The sequence below is a fragment of the Phascolarctos cinereus genome, unplaced genomic scaffold (genome assembly GCF_003287225.1).
Source record: "Phascolarctos cinereus isolate Bilbo 61053 unplaced genomic scaffold, phaCin_HiC Scaffold_726;HRSCAF=1367, whole genome shotgun sequence".
Lineage (NCBI taxonomy): Eukaryota > Metazoa > Chordata > Mammalia > Diprotodontia > Phascolarctidae > Phascolarctos > Phascolarctos cinereus.
Genome location: NW_027556098.1, coordinates 234,843,712 through 234,869,189, shown reverse-complemented (window position 1 = coordinate 234,869,189; position 25,478 = coordinate 234,843,712). Strand labels below are relative to the sequence as shown.

General features: G+C 36.2%; 1 protein-coding gene across 6 annotated transcripts in view; it reads left to right on the top strand.

Annotated features, from left to right (window-relative positions):
* The window catches only part of GPD2 (glycerol-3-phosphate dehydrogenase 2), a 192,085-nt gene that overhangs the window by 142,543 nt on the left and 24,064 nt on the right, over window positions 1-25,478 (top strand). For all 6 annotated transcript variants that reach the window (XM_021004864.2, XM_078147024.1, XM_021004862.2 and 3 more), the window contains 3 exons: window positions 7,953-8,117; window positions 8,962-9,106; window positions 17,176-17,369. In XM_021004864.2, the coding sequence (XP_020860523.1) occupies window positions 7,953-8,117; window positions 8,962-9,106; window positions 17,176-17,369 (504 nt within the window). The remainder of the gene's footprint in view (window positions 1-7,952; window positions 8,118-8,961; window positions 9,107-17,175; window positions 17,370-25,478) is intronic.

Here is a 25,478-nt window from a genome sequence, read left to right as displayed (position 1 = left end):
AGAGGTATTACGATGCCAATCAAATTGAGGGTCTACAGAATAATTGTGGTGACCTCATTGTTGTATGCTTGTGAAACCTGGGCAGTCTACCAGTGCCATGCTAGAAAAGTGAAATTGAATTGTCTTAGGAAGATTCTGAAGATCACCTGACTAAAGACTATTTTATGAAGAACTCACACAAGGCAAGTGCTCACATAGAGGTCAGAAGAAAAGCAATACAAGGATGCTCTTAAGGTCTTTCTGAAGAACTTTGGTATCTATTGTGAGACATGGGAGACACTGGCACAGGACCAGTCAGCTTGGTGTGCTCCCATCAGTGAAGGTGCTGTTTTCCATGTGTGAAGTAGAATTGCAGTAGCTCAAAAGAAATGTGAGATAGCTCCACTCCAAATGTTCATGTGGACCATTTGTGCTCAACTTGTGGTAGAACCTTCTAAGCTCATATGATCTGAGCAGCCACAGTCAGACACACTGTATCTTGACCCCGATTAGTGATGTTCTCATCAAGCATGAAGAACAACATAATTTTATATCATCCCTAACTTCATTCTTAAAACAATTCATTTTAAATGACTCAAGCAATAGCTGTCATTTTTAATCCTCTTTTGAATCTTCTGTTACTTTACTTTCTCCCTCACTAAACCCCAACTGTGGGTTATTCTCCTTACTCTCTTACTTATATGTTGTTGAATTGAACTGGAACAATGCTAACTGGGTTCAGTACAAAGTGATGCTAGCTAATCTCAACTAGCCCTCATTAAAAACCAGATAGCTTACTATGCTCTCTCATTCATTTCCGGAGCTACTGACATCATTGCTTACTATCTCCTTCTCTCCAGTTTCTGATGTAAATGTAAGGTGGCCCTTCTGTTTGCTAAGGCTAAACTCTCTATATCCTTGATCCCACCCTACACTTACCTTCACCAACAGATTGCCCCCCACCATTCTCTCTTTCTCTCTCTCTCATCTTCAGTCTCTTTCTATTCATTAACTCTTTCCTTGCCACCTATAAAAATACTTAAGTCTTCTACCTTCCAAAACAAACAAAAAAAATCCCCAACAAAACCAAACTAATAATATTCTACCACATCTACCAATCATGGCCTCTGACTTCATCAAACAACTGAAATTCTAAAGTTGCCAGTGATCTCTTAATTGCGCATTTAATGGCCCCTTCTTAATTCTACTACTTCTTGATGATTTGGTGGCATTTGGCACTGCTGCCCACCTTCTCTTTGTAGTTACTCTTGCCTCTCTGGGTTTTTGTGACCCTGCTTTCTTGGTTCTCCTCCTCCCTGTCTGGTTATTCCTGCTTTAGTCTCTTGCAGTAGGTTCATCCATGTCACATCCACTAACTCCAGGTGACCCCTACAGCTGAGTCCTGGGCCCCTTCCTCTTTTCTCTCTTCTCTTTCACTTTCTGCTCATCAGTTCCAATGGGTTCAGTGATCATTTCTATGCAGATGATTCTCAGATTTATTTATCTAGGCCAAATATTTTTTTTCTAACCTCTAGTCCCATTACATTAACTACCTGATGAACATTTTGAACTAGGTGTCCCATAGGCATATCAAACTGAAAACAAATAATTATCTTTCCCCCAAGTTCATCAGCTTTAATGAACTTCTCCATTGCTATCCAGGGCACTACCATTCTACTAGTTACTGAAGCCTGCAAACTTGGTATCATCTCAATTTCTCTGTTATCGCACATGTCCAATTGCTTGCCATATTTTATCATTTCTTTCTCTACTTCTCTCATGTACATCCCCTTCTCTCCACTTACACAGTTATCATCCTAGTTTATGCCTCCTACCTAGAATATAGCAGTAATTTTCTAACTAGTCTCACTTCTTCAGGTTTCTCTCCACTCCACTCCATCTTATGTACAGCTGCCAAAAGTGATCTTCCCAAAGTATAAGTTGGTCTAGGTCATCCCCCTCTATAAACTCTAATAAATAAATAAACAAATAAACTAGCTCAAATAAATAAATAAAATGAAATCTCTACTATGTACAGGATGAAATATAAAATTCTTTGTAATTTAGAGCTTTTTACAACCTCCTACCTTTCCAATCTTTTTTATATTCTTTTCTTCTCTATGCAGTCAGAAACCCATCCATGCCTGCCTGTGTATGATTCCTTGTATATAACACTACATCTCCCATGTATGTGCTCTTATACAGGCTAACCCCCATGCTTGGAATGATCTCTGTCCTCACCTGATTCTTAATTTCCTGGCTTCCTTTAAGACTAAACTCAAATCCCACTCTCTGCAGGAGGCCTTTAGTGTCATTCAGCAGCCCCTATGAGATGACCTTCTGTGTACTCTGTATTTTATACATGCTGGCTCAATCAGTCAATAAACATTTATTAAGCACCAACTGTGTGCCAGGTACTGTGCTAAGCTCCTAAGTAGAATATGAACCTTTTGAAGGTTTTTGCTTTTTGTTTTTGCTTTTCTTTGTGCTTTTCTGTATACATTTTCTATATGCAAAATAGGCACTTAATAAATCCTAGCTGTACGTGTATTCTCATGATGTTTACTACAGCAGTATCTTCTGCTGAAGAGTGTAAACATGCATAGCTTTGATTGAAAGATTTTTCCAAAGATGAGTATTTCTGCAGCGCCCTCTAGGTACATGGTTGAGTATAGACCTGGGCATTCTACTGTAAATAGGCACTTCAGAACTTTGATTGTCAGTGAGATTTCCATGGGAAATTACAGAAAGTTCCCTTTCAGTTGTATTAAGTGATTTGCGTTCTTGAGGTCACCAGTTACCTTCCCTCCTTTATTCAGAGCCTCTGCACGTGAAATCTTCTCCTTCCTCCCACTCTTCTGTACTTAACTCACTTGAGAGAACAGTGAAACAAAACCTTGAAATACAACTTTTTATCTGAAAAAAAATTGTGATTTCCATTTTAGTTGCTAGAAAACCCTGAGATTTTTATTTAGAACACTTTTGTTGAAATTAGTCTCTCCTACACAAAGCCATAGCTTTCCTATTCCTTTCAATCCCACAACAGACACACACGTGGGTATTAAAGTTTTGTTTTAAACAATGGGGAAAGATTAAACCCATTGGAAGCAATTATAGACCCTTCTCGTACAGTGTCTTCCTCCTCTGTGAATTTCAAACACGTGGGCACATATGTCAGATTGCAAGGGAAAATGACCAGCCACATAGTAGGAAATAGACTTGCATAGTTAAGTCATACTTTTTTGATGCAGACATCAACAGGAAACTATTTCTCATTAATAAAATAATAGTGGTGCTTATCTTTGCTTTAAAGAAACCATTATTTGAAAACCTAAATTTGATTGTGTTGTGGTAATCCCTTTACTATCAAAATGGATGCATTCTAGTGGCCCATTTTATTTTCATAAATTTTGCGCCTGAAGGTAGAAATAATATGGGAGACAAATGCAGTGTGGTACTTTGTGTTACAATGTGTCATGAAAAGGGAGATTATTGCATAAAATATCCTTAAATAGAAAAAACTTAATGTTAAATATGTTGGAAAATAATAACAATAACTAGGATTTATTTAGAATTTGAAGATTTACAAAGCATTTTATATATGTTATTTCATTTGATCCTCACAACACCCCAGTGAGGTAGATACTATAATTATTCCCATTTTATAGATGAGAAAATGAGACTGAGAAGGGTTATGTGACTTGCCCATGGTCATGCTATTAGTGTCTGAGGAAGGATTTGATGTATTTGGTGTTATTTGATGTATTTCTATATCAGACTCTTTGTATGTTCAATCTTCTTTTGTCTATTTCAGATAAACATGAGATTTATCTGAAACACAGTACCCCCACCTCATCCTCTACTTTTGTATAGTCTTCTCATATAGCCCCAGTTATGAGAAATACCATTCTGTCATATCATTAACATATTCCTCTTACCATCTTTCTCTTTCCCTTCATAAAACCCTCAGATCAGAATCAATCTATTCCCAGATCTTTGGTTTTTCTTGTTTAACTCCTTCAGTCTCCTCCAAAGATAGTGAGGCTCTGAAGAGATACTTGCTATTTATTAGACTGTTAACACTATGTGATTATACAGACCCTTCCAAATACTCAAGTAATTTATTTTTTAGATTTCTCTTGACTCTTGTATTTCAAAGTTTCTACTTAGCTCTGGTCTTTTTCTTTTTCTTTTTTAAATTTTAATCAGAAAGGCTCACAAGTCCTTTTTTATTCCAGGTCGATTTTGTTCCCTATGGGGATTATGCTCACAAACTGAACTCTTCTTGGTTGTAAGACTATTTCTCTTGCTTTTATATAGCAGAAGTTGCCAAGTCACATGTGATTCTGAATTTGGTTCCTTGGTACCTGAATTCTTTCCTTCTGGATACTTGGACTATGTTTTCTTTGACATGGAAGCTCTTCAATTTGACTCAGTATTCCTGGGACTTTGGGAGGTTTCTTTCAGGAAGAGATTAGAGGATTCTTTGTATTTTTACCATGTCCTCTGATTCTAAGAATAATCAATCATAAATCTAAAGTAGCTACACTTTAAAAAATATGTATATGTATATAGTTTTTAGGGAGTCCAAAGATTCTTAAATTATCTCTCCATGGCCTGTTTTTCAGTTCAGTTATTTTTAATATTAGATATTTTATATTTTCTTCTTTTTAAATATTTTGATTTTGTTGTAATAGTTCTTTCTGTTTCTTGGGCTTATTGATTTCCATTTAGACAATTCTAATTTTCAGAAAGTCTGTTACATGGGTAAGTTTTTTGTTTTGTCTTATATTACTTTCTCTTCTTTGCTGTTTGTTTTTCTTCCACTTATTTTCTCTTGGAATTTTTTTTAATTCTTGCTTTAGTTCTTCCAGATATCCCTGTGTTCCTTGTAGAAAATCCATGTTTTTTCTCACTTTGAGTCTCTGCTTGTAGTTGTTATGGAGCTATTTCCTTCTAATTTGGGTTTGGGTGCATCTGGGTCTACAATGAATTTTTTATAGTGATTAGTATTTTATTTGGTTTAATCATCACTCTAGCTTTAGTTCTTCAGCTAAAGGCCAGGATCTGCCCCTTGCTGGGCTTTTACTTTTGAAAAGGGGAGTGGTTGTCTTTGATTTGTGTCATATGAGCTCTTGTATTGACCTCCACCTCTCTTTGTCAGGGCCTTGGATCTTTGAGGTTCAGAGTCCTGGGCTTTCAGGGCGCTCAGTGGAGATTTAGAACAGAGTACTAAAGACCTTGAATCCTCTGAATCCTAGATGGTCTTGGTGTCTGAGCATTGTAGGGCTGTAATGGTTGCTACAATTTGGCCTGCCCACTTGTTTGCCTTCACTGGCACTAGCTGTACCAGCAGCCCGCTTTCATATTGCCTGTAGTCTTCTCCCCAACTTTTGATCTGGCCCTAGTGTAGAAGAAGTCAGTTATGGTTGTTTCTGGATTTCTTGATCATTTTTTAGTAGGAGAGGAATTTCATATTTTTGCTGGAATAGGTATATGGGGGCTGGGTTTTCTGTTACCATTTAAGTAATTATTTTGGCCTGAAGTTCAATTAATCTAAATTTGTTTCTTAAGCTATAACATGACCCTAGTGATTAATTGATAATGCTTTTAAATAGCAATAATAGTAACAGTTTTTATATAATGTTACAAAGTTTTAAAAATGCTTTACATAATTATATTATTGAATCCTTACAACAACCTTATCTACCTCACAATAGGTTCTGTTATTATCCCTATTTTACAGATGAGGAAACTGAGGCTGAGGGGGAGGGTCTTGTTCAGAGTCACATACTTATTAAATGTCTGAGACTGGATTTGAACTCAAGTCTTCCTGATTCCAATTCTATTACTTTATTGACTGGATCACTTAGCAGCTTCACATTTTATTTTTAATTCTTATTTTTTTATATTCACTTTTTAATTTACATTCACTTTAAAATTTTGAGTTCCAAATTTTCTCCTTCCCTTCAGCCTCTCCCTCAGCAACTGAGAAAGCAAGCAATATGATACTCATTGTACATGTGAAGTCATGCAAAAAAAATCCATATTAGCCATGTTTTGCACCCCACCCCATCCCTTGGCCCCACTAGTGAAAAAAAAAAGAAAATGAAAAAATGTGTTTCAGTTTGCCCTTAAAGTTCATCAGTTTTCTCTCTGAAGGTGGATAGCATTTTTCATCACGATTCCTTGTCGTGGATCATTATACTGATCAGGTTAACTAAGTCTTTCATAGTTGATTATTGTTACAATGTTGCTGTTGCTATGCACAGTGTTCCTCTGCTTCTACTCACTTCACTTTGCATCAGTTCACATGAGTCTTCCCAGGTTTTTCTGAAACCATCCTCTCCTCATTTCTTATAGCACCATTGTCATATGTCACAGTCATATACCACAGCTTGTTCAGCCATTCCCCAGTTATTGGGCATTCCCTCAGTTTCCAATTCTTTGACACCACAAAAAGAGTTGCTATAAATATTTTTGCACATACAGGTAGAGTCTCACATTTTAAAGAAAATTTTCTTTTTTGTACTTTTATAATTAGGAATTTTTTTTGTCTCCTCCACCCACTCTGCACCCCTTTGCTTAAGTTATTTTCCCCCAAAGTCTATCACTTTCCTAGATGTGGTTTCAGTCCAATTCAATAATTCCTTATATTATGTGTAGAATATTTGACATATTTTCTGCGCTTAGTATAACATTTCATTTTTGGAGTGGGATGGAGTAAGGAAGGGTGTTTCTAACCAATTACATCAGTTCAGTCCTGTTAGAATAAGGTGTTTGTAGGGAGGGGGGCAGCAGCATCCTCAACCATGGATTCTGTCTTTATAACTTTGCCCTTTTAGAGAGAACAGATTACTTGTGTGGTGGTTCTGCATTGCACAGACAGAATCACAAGGAAGAAACTTTACATAAACCATTTATACTAAATGTTTGGTATTCTGGTAACATAAATCAACAACAATATCCATTACAAATTCTTCCCTTTATCAGTATTATCTTGATAGAACTCATCCCAACATGTGGGAATTCGAACCCTGCTTCAATACATCTAGTACCAAGTAATTATTCAGGGCACACTGAGCCTGGCCCCTGCAATGTAGAGTAATTCTTCCTGGTCAGCGTTAACTTCAGTGGCGATAATAAATAGAAAAAGTCTCCAGTGATGTCAGTATTTTAAAGTGATTAATCATTTCCGCCCCCCCTTCCCTCCCTCCTGCATTTAGTTTTCTTTAACTAGGATTTTTCAGCCATAAATCTTTAACAATACAGGTAAGAATTGTTCTATTATTAGATTTTGCTCCTTTTAATGTCTTCGCTTTTATGGGAAGTTCTTTAGATGCTACACTTAAAAGCCCTAAACTTAGAACTCAATCAAGAAAATCCATTTATGGAAAACCTGAAATTTTAGAGAGGAGGTCTCTGGAAGGCTCAACTTTTTGCCATGACTTATTTTGTATCTTGCATAGTGCCTAGCATAGTGTCTTGCAGGTAGTCAGTATCTGGTAAAGGCATGCTTATTGAAAGAATTTTTAATATAAGGTAGAATGTATGCTCATAAAAATTGCTAACCCATCCTATAGAAGGTATTTCATATCCTGAAATTCTTGCATTTCTTCTCTTCTGGAAGTTCAAAGGGAAGGCTTATTTGTGTATTTATTCTAAAATGTGGTAGATAATAATTATAGTTATTTAAATCTTCTTGGGTTCTGATGTCAGCTCTGCAGAACAGTGGTGTTATCTATCTCTGTGGTGTATAACATTGCATTTGCTACTGCTAACTATTGGGGTAATGCCCTGACCTAGAATAGACCATGTATCTTTAAATAATCCCTGATGGATCTGACCAGCCATCATGTATATTCTGGGTGACAGGGACAGATGTGATAGATCTGTTGTGACATACTTCCATACCATAAGTCAGTGGCTCGAGGTGACTCATGTCCTTCCTTTGATTCCTTCCCCTGCTGCAGGACAGCACAATGATGCAAGGATGAACCTTGCCATTGCACTCACTGCTGCCAGGTATGGGGCTGCCACGGCCAATTATGTTGAAGTGAGGAATTTGTTGAAGAAGAAGGATCCACATACTGGGAAGCTGCGTGTGAGTGGCGCACAGTGCAGGGATATGCTAACAGGTATGTGCATTCCCTGTCTTTGCTTCATGTAATTATTGAATTGTTATAGTTTTGTCCATCACCTCACTCTCATTTAAGCTAGATTTCAGAATCACATTCATACCATTCATTACTCTCTAACTGTGGTTGAACAGGAAAAATTGCCTTTATAGGTCTCACTGATTTTTTTTTCCCCTCAGGGGAGGAGGGCTTGCTATTAAAAAAAAAATCCCCAGGTAAGATTCCCTCAGCTAAGAATGCTTTCACAGAAGCATGTTATGAATAAAATGAAGTAAGCAAGTTGAATTTTTAAATATCACTTAGATGACATAGGCAGAGCATTTCCAAAGCACAGTGGTGTCTTTAACTTGTCAGGCTTTCATTCATGTTCTGGTTCTTCGGCAGTATGGTAAAGGCTTCGTAACTGGATCCTTCTTTTGAGCAAAACTAATACTCTGAAAGTATCTGATGACATCCTTGTTTAGGAACTTCATTTTAAAGAAGGAAACAGCTTGTTTTCTCATTGTGGTTTCTTGGGATTTGGTTCTCTAATATTGGATATTTCAGCAAATTAGAATGGGAGCCCAAATGAAATGAGTCAAATATTTTCTTTGCTTCATTTTGGGCATTTGCTCTGTGTGTGTGTGTGTGTGTGTGTGTGTGTGTGTGTGTGTGTGTGTGTGTAAAATAACCCACATGGGAACCTTTTGCACTGCTTTTTCAGTGATTCCAGCTGCTCATGTCACTTAATGTGGCATACAATATACTTCACCATAGGTTAAGTTAATAGATAAATTAATAATCCAAAGCATCAGTGAGCAGAGAAACAAATGGGGTCTGTGATTGATGCTGTTTTCTTTCACAGGGCAAGAATTTGAAGTGAGAGCCAAATGTGTTATCAATGCTACGGGACCTTTCACAGACACACTGCGCAAAATGGATAATCAGACCACCACAAACATCTGTCAGCCAAGTGCTGGGGTTCACATTGTGATGCCTGGTTATTACAGGTAACCAGATTCCAAGATCAACCTTTTGCAGTAGTCGGTGTTTGTAGCTAGAATGAGTGAGATTCCCCAAAGACCATGCATAATTTTTATATTTGTCTTTTGACCCACCTTTCCTAATAAGTAAAATTGGCTAGCTACTTAAAAAGAAGGAAATGTAGTAAACAATTCTCTTATGATATGCAAACAAAAAGGATTCATTTGGGTATTCAACTCTATTATGATACATTTTTAAAAGTGCATTTAAAAAGAAAAGTGGAATAGAGGATAAATGTAGTCTAACAGTTCTTAGTTAATTATGAGAAGATTAATTTCTTAGGGGTAGAGATTTGTGGTCTCTTTACAAGGGTACTTGGTCCTGTATGTTTATTTGCTCAGAATAATCTTGAACATGAATATACTGGAATTGTTTCAATTTAACTAAGTTTAGGAATTCTTCCTTTATACTGAAATACCTATTTAGGTTGTTCTTGGTATTATCATGTTTTACATGAGAGAGATACAGAGACAGAGAGTGACAGAGATTTGGGCAGAATTAAACACAGTCTCACTGTAAGGAAAGTCTTGGGGACAGGTGGGAGAGGGGCCACCCACCTTATTCCATAAACATTTATTAACTGCCTGTTATATTCAAAATACTGCATTAGGTATGAGCAATACAAAGACAAAATGAAACTCTCCTTGCCCTTAAAGAGCTTACATTTTTTTTCTTATTGAGTTGTTTCAGTCATGTCTGACGCTTCATGACCCCATTTGGGGTTTGGTTGGCAAAGATACTGGAGTGGTTTGGCATTTCTTTCTCCAGCTCATTTTATAAATGAGGAACTGAGGCAGAGTTAAGTGACTTGCTCAGGGTCGCATAGCTAGTAGAGATTAGAGTTGAACTCTTATCTGCCTGATTCCAAGCCCAGTGTTCTATTCACTGCGCCACCTATAGGTGAAGTATCTTACTGCATTTAATTCTTTAGAAAACAGACTTCTTTGGATTGGGTCTAATATTTACCTGCTTAAATACTTTATGGATGCCTTTTGTATTTGTATCACAATCATGGTTGGAAAAAACAAACATCAAATCTCTTACCTTCCAGACTGAATCCCTCTTGGGACACGAAGGAAAAATAATTAAGTGCAAACACATTACAGTTGTCTGCCTTAGTTGTCTTCTTCATCCCACTCCCCCCCCTTCACTCCTTTTTTTTTCAATGAAGAGTTTGCTTCAGTAAATACTCTCCAGGCTCTTCTGTGGTATTTCAGGTACTTAAAGTTTACCTTCTGATGAGTAATCTTTTTATTTTCATTACATTAAAAAATCTGTTGCGTTGTAATAACCTTGAACATGGGGCATTCATTACCTTATATAGTTTTTTTCCTCCTCTCTCCTCTTCCCAAATTCATGAAGGCATTAATCAATGACCAGAAATATGATACTGATTAAGGTGACAGAAGCAATCTTGGAAATCTTCATTGTTGCCTGCATTGGAAACTTTATGGGAGCAGAATACAACCAGTCTAATTCAATTTATCAATTTCAAAAGGCAGTTTAATTCCAGATAAGTCCCATGCTTTTGGAAATAGGTTAGGACCAAAGGATTCACTGTAAGTAGTGATTGCAGATAGTCAATTTATAGTTCTCTGGATCCAAGAAAGATAGGTTTGTTTTTGTTTTCAAGGTCACTCTATTTGGTGAGGTGAAGAAACAGGAGATTGAATTTGAACTCTGGGCCTGCCAATCCATGACTTGTCACACTAATCTAACTCAAACTTATTTTCCCCGACATCCTTAGAGGTGAGCCAGGGCTGGTATGAACTGTCTGGGGAAGCCCTCAGCCAGACTGATGACAACTCAGCTCCAAGAGCTGGGCCAGAATTAGATCAGCTTGGGAATTCAGTGAGGTATATGTCTTCCATTCACATTTTCCGATTACTGCCTACAGAGCTTAGAGGATTATAAGAGTGTCTGCTTTTGGCTGTATTATTGTAGAATTTATTAAACTTAGGAAGACCTAAGTAATGTGTTATGTGTGCCATCATCTTATATAAACTACAAAGTCAGTGTAGAAAAGGTAGTTGGGTGTGCACTCTTCTCATTTCTACAAGAAAGGTAGAAAATTTGAAAAAAAATCCTTTTTAAAAATTACTTGAACTCCCCAGGTCATGCTCGCTACAAAGGCACTAAGTGACTGAAATCTATATAGCTGAATAACCATATCTCTTCAGCAAATGCTTCCTACTGCTGATTAGTGGTTATGTTATTTTGTTCTCCCTAAACTGGGTCTATCCTCACATACTGTTTGTTAGCTATCCCACTGATTGCTAAGTAGTTAACAATAAATTGATTTCAGCTTAAATTAGGCTACTTCAGCAAAGCACTGGTCTGCATGAGAAAAATGTTCATTGCATTTAGACTCAGACACACACATAAATTAACAACAAGCTTTTTCTCTTGGTACAAAATGATTCATGTGCATTGGACAGAGTCTATGTCTCTCTCCTTGGTGCAGATTTTAACTAGGGGGAGCATCCATTGTAAAACTTTAGCGTAATCTTACAAAATTATTTCTTCATTGTAAGCAGATTTTTCTCTCTCAGTAAGGGTATGAATTAGTCAGTGTAAAAGTTGCTCTAGAGTATTTCCTAGTGGCTTCTTAAATTTTAATATCCATCATTAATAGCTTTATCTTCCCTTTCCTCTCATTAATTCAAAGCCCAAAACATATGTCTTTACTTAGGTAGTTGGTGTATTGCTTCTCTCCTGTTCCCTGTTATATAAGTGTATTGTTAAGCATCACCTTCACCCTTTAAAAGTCTTTTTTACTGCCTTTAACAGTTTTAAAGGATTTTGTGGTTGTATTTTTATAGTGATATTTAATACTTAAGTTACCAAATATGGAATGTTCAGTTAATAATTAAGTATTTAAACCAAAGAAGGCAGTATATTTTAAGAATATAACAATATAAAGTAACTATCCACACAAATATAATCCTAGATAATGTTCTTGGTTCTATTGTTGCTAATGAGTCAGTATATATGCATCATTGAAAATATGATGTGATATTAACCCGTGCAGCTCAATGAAAGAGTTTCCCCAAACAATATGTATCCTTGTAGCTTGAAAAATTAATTCCCCATTTCATAGTGCCTGATGTTCTCAGGGAGTATCTCTTTAGAATAATAAAGTTTGTGTATATGTGTGTGTGTGTGTGTGTGTGTACACATAAAACATACTCTCTGGGTTCTTCTAGAATGAAAAAAAAGTTTTACCATACAAATATGGAAGGAAAATTTAATCATAAAGCTAAAAGTGATGATTTATCATCCAATTTACAAAGCATTTAAATACAATATCTCATTTGAGATTCAGAACAATCCTGTAGGGTAGATGTTATAGGCATTAGTATTCCCATTTTGCAGGTGAGGAAGCTGAGGTCCATAAAGGTTAAGTGATTTACCTATGGTCCCACAACTAGTCAGTGTTCAAACTCAGTTTTTTTCTGACTCAAAATCCAGCTATATCACACTGCTTTCCAGGTCATGTGATTTAGAGCTGTCTCATGGAAATCAGAGGTGTAAGAAGACTTAGTTACCACTTGTCATTTCCAAATAAAGAAAACTGACCACAGAAAAGTCACACAGGCAGTAACTAGCAGCTTCTTTGTATCTTCTACAATATGTTACAATATCTTATGAGTGGTAAGAAGTCAAGAAACTGGTAAATATTTACTGAGTGAATATTGACTGAGGCTGTACAGTAGGTTGAGTGCTGGATTTGAGGTCAGGGATTCAAGTTTGAATCATGTCTCAGACACTTATTAACTGTGTGATCATAGGCAAGTCATTTAATCTATAAGCCTTGGTTTCCTCATATATATAATGGAGATGATGTTTCACTACTTTTTTTTCACAGAATTGTTGGGACAAAAGTCCTTTGCAAAACCTTAATTGTTGTAGTTGAGTTGTTTTTCAGTTATATCCAACTATTTGCGACCTCATTTGGGGTTTTCTTGGTGAAGATACTGGAGTAGTTTGCCATTTCCTTCTCCAGCTCATTTTACAGATGAGGAAAACTAGACAAATAGTTTTAAGTGACTTGCGCTGGGTCACCCAGCTAGTAAGTATCTGAGGCCAGATTTGAACTCAGAAAGATAGTCTTCCTGTTTCCAAGCCTGGCACTCTATCCACTGTGCCATCTAAACCTTAATGTACCATATAAATGTGAATTGTTTTACAGTTATCCTTTAACATCAGCACGTATCGTGGGTCAGCGTAAGAAATTAAATGGGAATTTGGGAGGAGTTTTGCAGAAGCCACAGACCACACACAAAGGCCAGCAGATGACACAGAAAAAGTTTGGAAACTCAGAAATATATAAAATATAGGTATAGTATTGTATAATATCAACCTAAATTTTACAATAAGGTACTGTAAACACCCCACGAAAGATAAAGAAAAAAATTAGACTGCTTCTCTGATATGAAGGGAGGGCCAAAACATTTTATGTGGGTTTTCCAGGTCGTGGGAGTACTATGTCCCTAATCCCCATGATGTGGAAGGGATAACTGTATTATAGGATCATTGATTCTGAGCTAGAAGGGCCCTTAGAGGCCATCTAAACCAAACCCTTGATTTTATACTTGTGGCACCGATGTCCGCACAGTTCAGTAAATGGCAAAGTCAGGTCTTAAAGTTACGTATTCCTGTCTCTGATGCTCTGTCCACTATTACCTTTGTTGTTGTTATTGTTGATGATGACGATGATGTTATTATTAATATTATATGAATATCTGTGATATATTTGCTCTGATCCAGCTCTCTGATTGTGTGCCCTATTAACCAGAGTCCATATATGGTATATGGTTGGGTGGACAGGATCAGGACTGCAATCTGCAGCTACAGAACAACTGAAAGATGTTCAGTACGTGTTGATAATGGGCCTATGACTTTATGAGTATCAAGTTCCAAACCACTGAACTGAGCAGCTTTTCTTCTTAAAAATCAGCTCCTTCACAGGTGAAACCATACCTGATGTTGAAAAATCCCAAACTTCAGTCAGACATTCCCTTTCCCCAGAGTCCAAGCAAATGGCATTTAGAGCTAGAGCCACCAACCAAATAGGCAAAATTCTCTAAATACTTTGATGCCTTTTGTCCAGTCCAGCTACTTCTCCTCTGCCTCCCTTGAAAGGATGCTTGTCAGGATTCTCAGCAAGGAGAGGAGTTGTAGCAGGAATGTCCTCCTGCCGAGGAATGTTGATAACCGCCACCCACCTCACCAACCCAACTCAATGGAATGCTTCAGGAAATGAAAAATGGCTTTTCAGATAGGAATACCTGCACAGACATCTTCATATAGCCTTGGATCTGAAGCAAATATTTTGAGCAGCTAGGTGGTACAATAAATAGAGTGCTGGGGTAGGTGTCAGGAAGACCTGAGTTCCAATCTGGTCTGACACACTCACTAGCTTTGTGACTCTGGGCAAGTCACTTAAACTCTGTTTGGCTCAGTTTCCTTATCTGTAAAATGGAGATAATAATAACATCTATCTCCCAGTGTTGTGGGGATCAAATGAGTTAATAATTGTAAAGTCCTTAGCATAGTGCCTGACACATAGTAAGCAGATAAATGTTAGCTATTATCAATTTTAAATTATTATTTCAAGGGTACGCTTAGTCTCCAGAGAACCATATATATAATCTTTCCAAGTGTAGTTCATGATGGGAGCACCACATAGGCATAATGCTTATAGTTTAATTTAAGAAGTCTAGTAAGAAAAATTTTTTCTTCTAGATTACATCTGAATAAAAGTGAGATTTTAGCTGTATTGGTTCAAATGTTTGAAACATCACTGTAGAAAGTTCTGCATTTTGTTGAAGAGCAATGCTGGCTTTCCCTGAATAACATAACAAAAAGGAGATCGAAATGAGTTGCTTGGTGTCTCTCAAGCTCTAAAAGAAAGGCTTCATTTACCAAAAACCAGGAACCCAGGACAGGCATTTCACAAGTCCAGTAAAGCCTTTTCAATCCATGGAAGATTGGTGTGCCTGTCTGAACAAAAATGAATACGGCAAAGAACAGGTTACTAGGTGGTGCAGTGGATAGAGCACTGGGCCTAGAATCAAGAAGACCTGAATCCAAATCTTTCCTCAGACACTCACTAGCTGTATGACTCTGGGCAGGTTTTCTCATCTAAAAAATGAACTTGAGAGACCCCAAGCAACTCATATCTACTTACTTTTTGTGATGTTATTCAGGGAAATCCAACCTCAGATACTAACTAGTGATGTAACACTGGGCAAGTAACATTCTTCTTGCCTCAGTTTCCTCACTTGTAAAATATATAATGTAATACCACCTACTTCCCCGGGTTGTTGTCAGGATCAAATAAGATAAAATTTGTAAAGCCCTTAACACAGTGTCTGGCACATAGTAGGCATTTAGTGGATTCTATTTCCTTCCCTTTGTTTTATCCTTTCTCTTTTCCTCTTCTTCTCTGTCCTTCCTAATTTGTTCAGGTTGTGCATCTGACTTACATAACTGTCCTATCACTAAGTCATTTAGGCTCTAAGTTCCCAGGCAGCTTTCTAAGACTCAAAGTGGCACAGCAAGTCTAGACCTGCATTGGTAGGAGTCTGTTTTTCATACTAAACATTTTCTGCACCAAAGAAATCACTGGTCTGGACCAAAAAGGGAAAAATTATGTATGTTTTTATATGTATATATTTTCTTACCTGATAGAGAGCACATTCCTTGAGGGTTGCAATGTTTCTTCTTTTTGCCTGACACGTAGTAGGTATTTGATAAATGCTAATTAGTGGAGTGAATGAATAAAAATAAATTCATTAAAAAGCCTATGTTTTCTGAAGGCTGTTCTGGCTGGTGAGCATAATTTACCTTTACTTTGGCATTCATTGCCCTCTCTTCTGATGTTTATCTCAGCATCAATTTAATTTTTAAAAAAATCCACCAAATACTTGTTCTTTGCAAAGCACTATGCTAAATCAAGCTTATTGGGATTTTTATAATAGAAGAAATCTCTTTTCCCATGAAACCATTTATTTAAGTTATCTTAGTTTCATGGTAGCAATAGAACTCTACCCGAAGCTGTAAAGGGACATAGATTACACCCATGCCCAAAGGAGTGAAGAATTTAATTTCAGATCAGTTTCTGGTATATATTATAGCCTTTGTTTTGCATATCCTCTGGAGACCTTTCACTAACAAGTTGCCAATATTCCAGTGGAAAACTTTTCATCATACTTTAGAGATTGAGGAACTATTTACCCCTAATTCATCTCTTTAAAAACCATGGGCATTTGGCCTGAGCCAGTATGCTATATGGATATTCCAGGTAGCAAGCATGGGGACCAAAACAATTAAAAAGTGATGTCAAAAATATTTCCTTTTGATAAACAGATTCTTACGACTTTAGGAAAATTCACATATATATATATATATATTATATATATATATATATATATATATATATATATATATATATATATATATACACACTACCTGTATACACACATACGTATATATTTATATATAGTTGATAATTTGAAAATCTGACTTTCAAAAGATGAGACTGCACCTCTCTCCTTTAGTTGTAGAGGTACGGGAGTACTATGGGTGTGGAACACTCCATACAATGTTGCCTTTGGTTGATGGGTTAATTTTACTAAACAGTTTTTTCCCCTTTTCTTCCTTGTTTGTTATAAAGGATGACTTTCTGGGAGGGAAGAAGATATATTTGGAAATGAAGCTGGTGTGAAAATAAAAGATAAAACTTTTTTTTTAAATGTGACTTTTCTTATTTAACCTTCTTTACTATTTGGGGACCATCATCTTCCATTGTCATTCATTAAAATTCTGGGCCTGAACAAAGTACTTAAGTAGAAATACCCATGGAATCCTTGTTAAGCTGCTTCTTTTATAGGTTTTCAAATAGAAAAGGAAAGTGAAAGCAGTCATTTGGATGCTTAAGAATGGTGGATGAAAATTGCCCTTTAGAGATTTATAAAACCAGTTTCTCTTGTACCAGTTCAGAAATGAGTAACTCTTTTCTTTACTTCAGCCCAGAGAGTATGGGACTGCTTGACCCTGCCACTAGTGATGGACGAGTTATTTTCTTCTTACCCTGGCAAAAGATGACCATAGCTGGGACAACTGATAGTCCAACTGATATCACCTCACATCCTATTCCTTCGGAGGAAGACATTAACTTCATCTTGAGTGAAGTACGCAACTACCTAAGTTGTGATGTTGAAGGTAATACTTGTTTGGCTTCCTTAAACTTTGTCTCTTTTTAGTTTTTGGAAAAGTATACTATGTCTTTCCTCTGTCTTCAAATCTTCACACATGTCCTTGCTAGACCTGGAGTTATGAACTTTAGAAGGCTTTGGGAAGATGTTCATGTCATAGTGACCAGTTTACATGTTAATACATGGTTTTCTTGTCTCCCACTAAGTTCCTCTGCTTACATTCTATACTTTCTGGTTAAACATGGTTATTGTACTAGTAAGCTGTGTAGTGTGAATTTCCTATCACTTCTGAGCCACAGTGAAGCTTTGAGTGCTATTTGTTTTGTATCCAGAGGTCCAGAAAAGGGGAAAAAAGAGTTTACGGAATAAGCAAGTCAAAAGAGATGTGACAGCTGAGGCTTTGGTTCTTAGAGTTTTGCCAAGGATTTAATAGCCCCTCCTTGTTGAGAAAGTGCAGTATTAATGACTGAATTTAGCTAAGAAGATTCAAAGACTGCATTCTTTTGTTTAGTTAAAAAGTCTAGTTTTTGATATTATTCATCATAAAGAGTGTTTGTAGGTTTTGGGATTTTGTTTCTTTTGTTTCTTTCCTTTTTATTTATTTATTTTTTTTGTATCTGGTGTCAATTTGGTAACATTCCGTTGATCCATTTGCCAGATCTGACATTTTTGAAGCTCATACTAAGTTATAGGCAAGTAGCAGTTTGTGTTGGTGGAGGGAGTTCCCTGTGCTGACAAAATCACAGATCTGTTGAGTATTCCCACATGCCATCTCAGTCTACTTTTGTATCAGACATCTGCCATAGTAGTGGTTTCTGTGAAGGAACAGCAACGATCTGTTCTATTCTGAGTGCTTACAAAGCTGTGTGGCTGTGGACAAGTCACTTAAGATCTCTGAGCCTGTTTTTTTTTTACCTGTAAAATGAGGATAATAATGTTGGCACTAATAATAATACTAGTAGCTGACATTTTATGGTGCTTTCAGTTTTGCAAGGCATTTTATATAATCATGTGGGTAGGTCTTGTTATCTACATTTTACATATGAGGAAGCTGAGGTTTAGGAAGGTTAAGCAATTGCTAATAATCATACAGCTAGTAAGTATCTGAGGCAGAATTTGAACCCAGATTGCAAGTCTGCTGTATGCTATACCATGCTGTTTTTCATCTTCCTTACCTTTTTGTTGTCAAGAAAATCCCTAAACAGGGGGCAGCTAGGTGGCGCAGTGGATACAGCACCTGCCCTGAAGTCAGAAGAACCTGAGTTCAAATCTGGCCTCAGACCAAATACTTGACACTTACTAGCTGTGTGACCCTGGGCAAGTCACTTAAACCCAATTGCCTAAAAGCAAAAAAAAAAGCCTTAAACCTTAAAATTTATATAAATGTGAGTTCTTATTATTTGTCCCTTAATCTTTTCCTTAGTATCTTTTTTCTTCAACATCTAAATGCAGAACAATGTAAAATTTTTATCCTCTAATTGTTTGGCTAGAGGAGCACAGTTTCTATTAGTTCTCAGGTCTAATCATGTAGTCTGGTAGTGTCCAACTCAAATAGATATGGATACCTGTTGTGGCATTTTGTCTTAGAAAATGACAAATTAACATTATATCGTATTGTATTTTTATTTATTTTTTTAAAAAAAATTATTAATTACATTTTAATCTGGTTCTGACCTCACAGGGAATTTTACCATGAGCCATGAGTTTGACACCTCTGCTTTAGAGAGTCCCATTATTTGTATATTACTTAAAGCTGCAGATCTCAAACTTTTTGGTCTGAGGATCCCTTTATGCTCCTAAAAATTATTGTGGACCCCAAAGAGCTTTCATTTTATGTGGGCTATATCTGTCAGTATTTGCCATACTAGAAATTAAAATGGATATTTTAAAAAATATCGAGATGTTTAAAATAACAATTAACTCACTATATGTTAACATAAGTATCATTTTTGTAAAAAAACAAGTAAATTTTCCAAAACAAAAAAAGTAAATGAGAAGAGTGGCATCGTTTTATACATTAAAAAAAATCTCATTAGTATCTGGATTAATAGAAGACAGCTGGATTCTTAACTCTGTTTTTGCATTTAGTCTGTTGTGATTTGTTGTTTTGGTTGAGATATATGAAGAAAACCAAGCCTCATACAGATATGTAGTTGAAAAGGAGAGGAGTATTTGAATAGGCAATATCTTTGCATTACTAAGGAAATAGTTTTCACATCACAAACTCCCTGAAAAGGGTCCCCAAGGGTCCCCAGCAGTCTGTGGACCATACTTTGAGGACTACTGATCTAAAGGGTGCTGAGTTTCAGTGCTTGAAAACTGCTATAATAATAACAAGAATAATAATAACTAACATTTATATAGCACTTACTATGTGGTAGACACGGTGCTTTACAAGTATTATCTCATTTAATCCTCACAACCACATGGAAAGGAGGTGCTATTATTATCCCCATTTTACAGATGAGAAACTGAGGCAAACAGAAGTGATTTGCCCAGGGTAACACAGCTAATAAGTGCCTGAGGCTGGATTTGAACTCAGGTATTCTTGACTCTAGGTCCAATGCTTTCTTTATTGCACCACCTACCTGCCTCTGCTATGACAACATGTTCATTGTATAAACATTACCTGGATGTAGAATCTTAGGGGTCCTTGAATGTTTGTATATTATATTTGTATATAAAGCCACATATTTGTATGCAAAACATAAATGGATTATAGTATCATAGAGCTGGAAGAGAGCTCAAAAATCATCTAACCTAAGCTCCTATTTTACTGATGAGGAAACTGAGGCCAAATAAGAGATGATTTACGCAAGGCCACACAAGTAGTAGTAGAAGACCTGGGTTTCATCCCAAATCCTCTGATTACTGACCAAGTATTCTTTACTTTGAACCTTGAAATATGTCACTTAATAACTGTATCAAGTGTGCATTAAGTCCATTAGAAAAAAAAAACAACCCACTACAAAGTACTGGATTATTTAATAGAAAAATATTCCAGTGCCTTCAAAAATGAAAGGATTACTTAATTTCAAAGGGCTTCAATTTCTTTTGCTGGAATTTTATAGTATGAAAAATCTTGTTAAAGGCTGGTACATATTTATAAAGTTACATTGAAACAAATCACCACTTTGCAGAGGTGATTTAAGAAGGTAAATGGTATTATCTTGTATTTAAGTAGACTGCTTAGAAAAAGTAGGTTTCTACAAAAACCCAGATATCTAGGAATCTAAAACTTCTGTTAGTTAAGGAAGACATGAATTTGGAAGCAGGACTTTATGCTGCCCATTTCTGGTTCCTAGGCATTCCCTGGTAACTATTAGTAATGGGAGTAGTAGGGTTGCTACATTCCATTGCTTGGTCGAACATGATACATAGGTCCCAAAGGAAGACAGTTTACTGGATTCCAAATTAGAGGCAGTATTTATCTCAACTTAAGTTACATATGAATAAAAATACCAGTAAGGGTAAAAATAAAAATGACAGCATATTTATATGGCTACAAAGTAAAAAAAGTCCCCAACACTCTCTTCACAACAGTTCTGTGACGTAGGTAGTGTCAATGGGCAGCTGGTGTTAAGTCTTCCATATTGATACCACCTGCAAATAAATGAAGTATGATCACAGCCTTGGTTGGCCTTCACGGTTAACCCCACTTAGAGAGCTTTATGGTAGTTGTGGAACAGTTAAAAATAATGGACAGCTATGGTCAAATTTGATTTTAAGGAAAGTGGTTGAAATTGTTAACTGAGCATGGCTAGTCAGGTCTTCAACTTCTGGTCTGAAAACATCTGTAGATCAGCTCTCCAGGTGGGAAGCACCTGTGGTAAAAGTGGAAGATATATCTTAGCATCCTGAGAGGCCCCTTTCCTACACTCCCTCTCTCTTGTTCACTTAGTATCACTTTTCATCATACCTTAGTTTAGGTTCCTTTTCTAAAATCAGAGATCCTTAGGAACTTTTCATCCAGCCCTCTAACATATAAAAGGCACCATATTGGGGCATGACATCGAATCTAGATAGGAAAGAGAATTAGCCACAGCGTAGTTTCATTTCATTTCTAAGGATCTTCTTACCTAAGAATTTTCATGCCAGAACAAATTCCAAGTAGATCAACAATCTAATTATTAAAATGACTCGGTAAAGAAAATTAGGGGACCATAGTGGAGAGGAGTGTTGTGTCTTCTAAAACTGGAGAAAAGGAAGATTCTTAACTATCTTTAAAGAAAAAATTTATGAAAGATGTATAAAAATTTGCAAAATAAAATGAGTTTAGAGCAAGTAAGGACATTCACCTGGGAAAAAGTCTTTACAATACACATTTCTGACAAAAATGATATCTAAAACTTACATTGAATTGACACACATTTATCAGAATAAATTCTTTCAGAGTCAAAGATTCTTAACTTGGGGTCCACAGACCCCTAAAGTGTATAGATTTGGGTGGGGAGGGAATGGGTAAAATCACATATTTATTTTCATTAACATCTACCTGAAATTTAGCATTCTTTTTCAATTATTGAAAAATAATTCTGAGGAGGGGTCCTTTTGATTCACCAGACTGCCTCAGATATTCATGACAGACACACAAAAATTAAGAACCCTACTATAAGTGGTCAGAGGGCATGAACAGACAGGACTTGGAAAAATAAATTCATATTGTCAATGAACATGTGAAAAAATTCAAATTAATAATCAGAGAAATGAAAATTAATAAATCCCTGAGAAAACCATCAAATTGGCACAGATAATGAGAGATGATATTTGGTACCATTGTGCTGATGAAAAACATGCACACTAATGCACTGCTGGTGGAACTGTGAATTGGTTCCATTTTTTTTGAAAAACAATTTGGAATTGCATAATAAAAGTTGCAGGGACATTTATACTCTCTGACCTAGTGATTCCACTATTAAGATTCCATTGGAGGTTATATAGCAGCAAGATCTACTAAAAAAAAATTACTGGAAAACTATACTTAATAATAAAAACAAAAATTTAAAAACCACAAAAAACAAACCTGTTAGATCAAATCATCCTTATCAACTGGGGAGAAAAAATATGGCTTATGAATGTACTAGAATATCATTTTGCCATAATAAATAATGAATAAGAAGAATTTAAAGAAATGGAGGACTTGGATGGAGGTGACAAGGCAACTAGGTGGCACAGTGGACAGAGTGCCAGGCTTGGAGTCAGGAAGACTCATGTTCCTGAATTCAGATTTGACCTCAGACACTTAGTAGCTGTGTAACCATGAGCAAGTCACTTATTCCCATTTGTGGCACTTCCTTATCTGTAAAATGAGCTGGAGAAGGAAATGGCAAACCATTCCAGTATTATTGCCAAGAAAATCCCAAATGGGGGCATGAAGAGTTGGACGTAACTGAGCAACAATGACAACAGCCAAAATGGGCATTACACAGATGGAAAAAAGAAAGCAGAACCAACAGAGCAATATAAATTTTGAATACCAGTATATAACTAAAGAAAGTAACAATAGCAACAAGGACAGCAACCTACTTAAATACGCAGAAAAGTTCATGAGTCATGGAAACTTTCAAACAGGACATTTTTTAAACTACCTTGTTAAAGTTATACTATGCATTTTTGTTGTATTTTTTTTTCTTTAACTGTCTCATTAATCACTTTTAAAAACATTTTCTATCCTTCTGTTCTATATACTTGTTGATGGGAGCATAAGATTTATTTGGGGGAAATATTAAAATAATACTGAAAAATGAGAGTGGTAGCTTGCAAGGATGGACAATATCTTCTTCCTGTTAGTATTGAACCATGGCATTAAGATTCATGTCTTTCTTTTTTTTAAGATTCATATTTTTCTAAAGGAATTTTATTGGTCCTTGAAAGAATCATGCTTTTCAAAGCTTAAAGGGGCTTGAAAAAAAAATAGAAGCCTTGAATTTCATCCTCCAGTCAGTTGACTTATTTCTGTTTCATCTACATGTTGCAATATTTGAGTTTCTAATAACGTGCTAGGTGTTATACTAAATACATTTCTTACTGGTGTTATATGGGTTTATGATGTGTGTGCCTGTCAGGTAGGAACCGGATTGAGTTCATCCATTCATTTCACAGAACCTCCTCAGCAGCTGGGGAATGGCAATGACCTTTGGTCTCAACTGACCTGATTTAGATTTGAACTGTTAACCTAGAAGAGGCTCCACATCCCATAACTACTCCCTTGGGCCAACTAGTCTCCCCTACAGATTACAAAAAATGATTGGTTAAGAGCACGGTTTGAAATATTTTGAAAATAGTTCTCATTCATCAGAGGTGAAATCAAGTCATTTAAAAAGGAATTTATTAAATGAATGAATAAATAAAATTCTCAGAACAGTTTCTGAGCCTCCCCAAATGGCTATGATGCTAAAGAAGAAGAAGAAGGAGGAAAAAAAAAACTGTCAAATCTTCACACTCCATGCTGTTCATCTGCTGCAAAATGCGTCAGAATAATTCCGAAAAGCATTTTGCCTGTTGGGAATAAGATCATGTCTTCTTTTGCAATTTAGAAAGCTTTGCATTCACAGGCTGAAATTTCTAGATTACTTGTTTGTTCTTTCCTGAAATGGGAAATTGATAGTTCTGTTCTTTGTATTGAGTTAAGAAGAAAAATAATCTTGAGAAAAAATGTATCATTAAGTCTGTTGTGGAGAGGTTAATAAAATGGATGTGGTGGCCAGCCTAAACTACGACTTAGAAGAATTAAGGGAGGCAGAATGTTTGCAGTCTCTTCCACCCAAGTAGTTTTTTTCCCTGAGTGCTTCTGAAGGCAGTTCCACTAGTTATACACAGGTTTTCACATGTGCAATTAGTAGTGTTTATAGATGGCCTGTTATTCAATTAACAACGAAGCTGGCCGTATCACCTCATTGCAGACCTGCTTTTTAACTGCCAGAGACGGCACCAGGGTTATCAACTTACACACAGGCTTGGATGTGTTCCAGCAGTTTAATTATCGTGTCACACGCTTTGCTTTTTCTAGTTTCATTAGTTTATAAATGTAATATGGTATCTTATTTCTGTGATTAACACTTCATTTCAGCAGGTTAAACATGCTGCTAGAGAAGTATTGATTTCTGATGCTTCTCTCCCCTCCCCCCCATTCATTTAGATATTTGAACTGATTTTTTTTAAAGTAGCAAACACAGGAAAGCAGTATCCAAAAAAACATACTTGTGAATAGCCCAAGATGAAACAGCTATGCAGTTTTTTTTTAACCTAAATGTTGTATGTTATTTTCTAACATGAGCTTTAATACAAAACACAATGGGTGTACTTGCAAGTTTGGAAAGAATGATGATAATTGTAAATGAAAAATTATGTTCCATTTTTTAAAAATGACATGGAAAAAGTTTACTAAAGTGCAGGTAGTATGTTTGTATTGTAAGCAATTAGAAAATAATTCATGTACCTGCTAGTAGATGAAAATTAGTTTTCTAATTTTGCCTTTACTATTGTTATGAACTCATATCAGACTGTACATTAACTGAGAGGTGCTAGACTATAGGTTGCTTATAGCATCTATGGAATTGGCTCTTTAAAAAAAGTCAACTTAGTGCCATGTCAGTAAACCATCAGCATACTAATGCTGATTTGTTTTTCCTCATTGCTCTAACTCTAATGGTATTTTTATTTTCCTTATTTTTTTTTAAACAAAGTTTCTATTAATGTTCGATACAGGGTATTTATGAATAGAGAATGGCCTCATCATATAAATATACAGCCATCAGAAACCTCATATAAAGTTCACCAGAGCCCTGACATTCCTTCTCTGGTCACATAAGCTCAGTCTCTCTTTGATTTTTGATGACAAAGGATGCTGTGGCAGAATGCAGAAAATGCTTTAAATGCCTTGGAGTCTCACATTTACTGAACACTTAGGGGCTGTGATATTCTGCCCTGGTGCAAGGTCTTACAAGTTTGTGAAGATTTAGGAAGTAACTTGGTGAAGTTGGTATTTTAACTAGTGCTACCAAAGACTTCATCTTGCAGACAATGTTAAATACTTATTTAAAACAGACAAACTTGTTTGGGTTTCTGGTTTGAATGACAGTTTGAGAAAGCAAAATTAATCTTTGAGGCTCTGAGT